This window comes from Pinus tabuliformis, chromosome 5_2 (assembly GCF_031772625.1).
Source record: "Pinus tabuliformis cultivar Carrire ecotype Pingquan chromosome 5_2, CPIR1, whole genome shotgun sequence".
Lineage (NCBI taxonomy): Eukaryota > Viridiplantae > Streptophyta > Pinopsida > Pinales > Pinaceae > Pinus > Pinus tabuliformis.
The window spans coordinates 412716112-412720135 of NC_142306.1; the positions used below are offsets into that span (position 1 = coordinate 412716112).

General features: G+C 36.2%; 1 protein-coding gene across 1 annotated transcript; it reads right to left on the reverse strand.

Moving 5' to 3' along the window:
• Nucleotides 1–949: 949 nt before the first annotated feature.
• Nucleotides 950–3670, reverse strand: LOC149159276 (glycosyltransferase family 92 protein At1g27200-like). Its single transcript, XM_089436435.1, has 2 exons — nt 3273–3670; nt 950–2977 (listed from the first exon to the last, which is right to left on the reverse strand). Exons 1-2 carry the CDS (start codon nt 3625–3627, stop codon nt 1257–1259), a joined length of 2076 nt encoding a protein of 691 aa, XP_089292561.1. The 5' UTR covers nt 3628–3670; the 3' UTR covers nt 950–1256.
• Nucleotides 3671–4024: the final 354 nt, after the last annotated feature.

The following is a 4024-nucleotide window of genomic DNA, read 5'->3' on the forward strand; positions in this document are numbered from 1 at the left end:
ACAATTTCACGTGTTTTTCAAAAGTGACAATTAGGGAGTGAAAAAACATAATATTGGAGAAGAGAAAGGCAAAGTAGAGTCTTGTATCAAATAATCACTTCAATATTAACTAATTTTTATTCGACAATGGTGTGGCTTAAGGTCAATTTTTTTCGATTGTATAGTATTTTTGCTCGCTTTTAGGATAATGATAGATACAATTATTTTTCATCACATTTTTTTAATATTAATTATATGTGTATTATATATGTACTTATAAAATATAAATCAATATTGTGCGGGAAATTTAATCTCTGGAAATAAAAGAAACAAATTTCATGTAATGAAGTTGAAGATGGAAACTAATTGTAAGGCATAAAAATGATCTCAAAAAACATTACAAAATCTTACATAATTGTATATACATTTCAACCCTAACTTACTCAATTAATAATTAAAAAAATAAAAAATAAAAACTTGCATTCGTAACCTCACCACCAGAATAAACCACTCATATAGGTTTAAGCCCAAAGTACGATTGTTTCCCTTATATAGGTTTAAGCCTAAGTACGATAGCTTCCCTTTAATATATATTTGACACTCTTTTTCTACACTATGTGATTCAATATTTACAATCTTAATTAAAATATATAGAATTGTAATTAAAAAATTATATCAACCATGCTAGACCGTTGTGATTCAATATTTACAATCTTAATTAAAATATATAGAATTGTAATTAAAAAATTATATCAACCATGCTAGACCGTTCTATAATCAGGTCGCCAAATCTGTATTAAAAGTCTGAAACATCGATTCAGATAGATTTAAAAGATTAGCTCGAATTTGAAAATGGATTTAGTACCCAATTAAAATGGATCTAGAACTTAAAAAGAGGAGATGCTAAGAATTTTGATCACGTAACCACATGTTCTTCTAAGCACTGTTCACCAGTAAGAAATAATTGTGATGTTCGGCTTTACAGATGATTCAAAATTGAATTCAGTCACAACAATTATCTAACAATTTGTTACATTCCAACTAATAAATGCCTTTTCCTTTACATCTAAGTTTCTCATCTGAAAGATACAGGTCTATATATTCCATGATGCAGGAATACCCAACTTCCAAAATCCGCCATTCTTTATTGATCCACTAACTCAAATATACAAAGAATCGAGATATCTGTACATACAAAATGCACAGATGTAATCATATTTACAAAGAATCGAGATATCTATACATAAAAAAATGCACCACTGGATTACATTTACCATTCATTGCCATTCTAAGTTGTAACCTGTTTCTTCTTCATCATTCAGGGAAAAGACTCCCTCTGCATATTCTTTCAATGCAGTGTCATTCACCTCGCAGAACATATTCTCCCATCCATGGGGTTTGATGGCCCTGTTACCAAGTCCTGGAGTTCGATCTTGGGACCTGGGATTCCTAGAATCCTTCCAATCCACAACATAGGCAGACACCCTCCTCCGAAACTTAGCCTTGAACTCACTCCAAGCCTGGTATTTGTAGTGATTGATCACTGCCTTGGAGGCATTCAGATACACTGTTCTGTATCTCTTCTTCAGCTGGAAGCGATGTATTACATTGAGTAACGAAGGAGAAGCAGCTTCTAGAAGAAGTATGGATTTGTAGCGCTTCTCCTGCTTTTCCCTGCAAGTGTACCCTTGAGTAACCCCTTTCTGAGGGTGTTCATGAAGGCCCGAAGGCCCAAAGTTTCTGCATCTCATAGAGATTTGCCCTATCATTGCAGCCCCTCGTTTACGCACTGTACTGAGATTTGTCACTAATTGCCACAAAGCTGCTTCTGATGTAGAATTCATTAATGGGTACTCCAGATTGACTTTGGGTTTGAGTTGCTTCAGCCATGAAGGAGAGAATACAAATTCATCCACGTCTGTGTACATCATCCATTGGCACTTGTCTTTAGCCATGAGAGCACAGTGTGAGAATCCAGATTCCTGTGTCTTGGCCCATGGCCATGGATGCTTTTTTATCATGTATTTTTCTGATGATAACCCTGCAAGAGTTTCTTCCAGATTGTCTTCACTGTTGTTATCATACAGAAAGAAGTGTTTTACACCCAGATGGGAATGGTAGATAACCCATTCTCTTATGTATTTTGCAACGTTGAACACCATGGTGCAGGCACATAAATTCATTTTCTCTACATCATGATCTGTTTTGTTTAAATCATAAGTTGGTGGGATTTCATAATAAGCAACTGAAGGGATTGATTTCCCACGAATTCCAAGAGTGATTTTGGAGCCAATGAGGTCATAACGACTTGGTTCACTGGGATGCTCACATCTAAAGATTTCTTGTGCAGAGAGTGTGACCCTAGTTTCAATGGTATTATTGAATATGCAGCGTAGATATTTGGGCTCAATGTTGAGTCCCTGTCTATTGTTAATCCCTTTGGCAAATAGAACAATATCCTCGTCTGTAGCAAAACTCTCATATACCATATAATCCCATTTGATGGGGATGGAATAATCAATAGAACCCAATTTAGTTGTGATGTCTGGTAAATCTGAGCTATAATTAGAGGTGCCCACCAGGGCAACTGATGTTGCAGACCAGTGGGTGTCTGGTGGGGGCGGCTGGCATCTGACTGCAGCTCGTGGTTGGGTGGAAGATCCAAATTGCAAATAATCGATGCCATTAACTGTTGTATTGATTTCTGGCGAGAATGAACAGCTGAGTAATGATTTGTGGGATATCAGTTTGGAATCTGCAGAAGGCAGGCGAACTAAGAAGAGGATTTCTTCTGGAAGAAGAACGATGTCTTGAATGAAAGAAATCCCATGGGTTTGCTTCACGCTTGGGTTTTCCATTAGGGCATAGTTCTCTCTAATTCCTGCCTGTACTGTATAATCGTCCGGTTCTTTGTCCATTAAACTTTCTTGCAGACTTCCATATAAAAACAGAGGAAAACCAGTTAACCTTGTCTCAGTCTTAACCCTGTATAATGTAACTGCAAAACCAAGAAGAAAGCAGCAATTCAAGAAGATATTCAACTGCTGTTCATCTTTAATAAACGCCCCAGTTAATCAAAACTACACAAAAATGATGTACATACATCAAGAATCTACGCCCCCAAATTGAGCCCCTGACTCAAACTTTGTTAAAGTGACCTAATAACTGATTTCTTGCTACCTCCCAAGAATTAACCAGGAATTTCAGTTTAGCTTCTGACATGTATTGAGTACTTGTTACAGTGTACGGATCAATATTCAAGAATTGCTCTGCATAAGAAGTTAATAACTTACCTTGGAAGATCACGCGGACGACTGTTGCAGCAGCAATGGTGAAAAGCATAAAGGCAAGAAGTCTAAGAATATGTAGCCCAGAATAAGATCTGTCGCTAATTCTGACAGAGACCGATCCATCTGATTCCTCTAATAATTTGTACTCAGGGAAATCATTGTATTTTAATGTTTCCTTAGTACTTCTGCCTTTCCTGGACATTATTTCTGGATCTTTGACAGCACCAATATTCTTGTCAGACTGCCACAGCTCTGTTCCTCCAGCTACAACTTCAGGTGACTCCATAACAGTTTCATCTTCTTCGGCACATGTGCGAGGATTGCGCATAAAAAAGTGAACAAAATCAAAGCGAGGCATGCAAGGCAAAGAAGATGCTTGCTGCCAATCAGCGTCGGGTCTAAATTGCGCGCTGCTTAAGTAACCTCGGCGTAATTTTATCGATTTTTGTGTATCCTTCTCTAACTGATTATAAATGGCGGTGTCTAACTATTTTTGGAGTGGTTCTTTTTTAACTGGAATTTTGGATGCTATAATTGTTAGCTAAATTTTTATATTTGGGTATTTTTAATTGGAATTTGGATGATATAATTATGGGTGAGATTGATATATTTAATTAAGTTTTTGGATTGGAAATTAGGTGGTATAATTATAGGCGAGATTGTAATATAAATAATTTTAAAAATTATATAAATATATAAATTATAAATTATATATTGCTCCCCTCTCACATGAGATCATTATGGGCTTCGGTGAT

Excerpts from the sequence above, each read along its gene's own strand:
- LOC149159276 (XM_089436435.1), bottom strand. The coding sequence starts at position 3,627 with ATGCCTCGCTTTGATTTTGTTCACTTTTTTATGCGCAATCCTCGCACA. Across the intron at positions 2,978-3,272 it reads CGTCCGCGTGATCTTCCAAG|TTACATTATACAGGGTTAAG; the intron begins GTAAGTTATTAA and ends TTGGTTTTGCAG.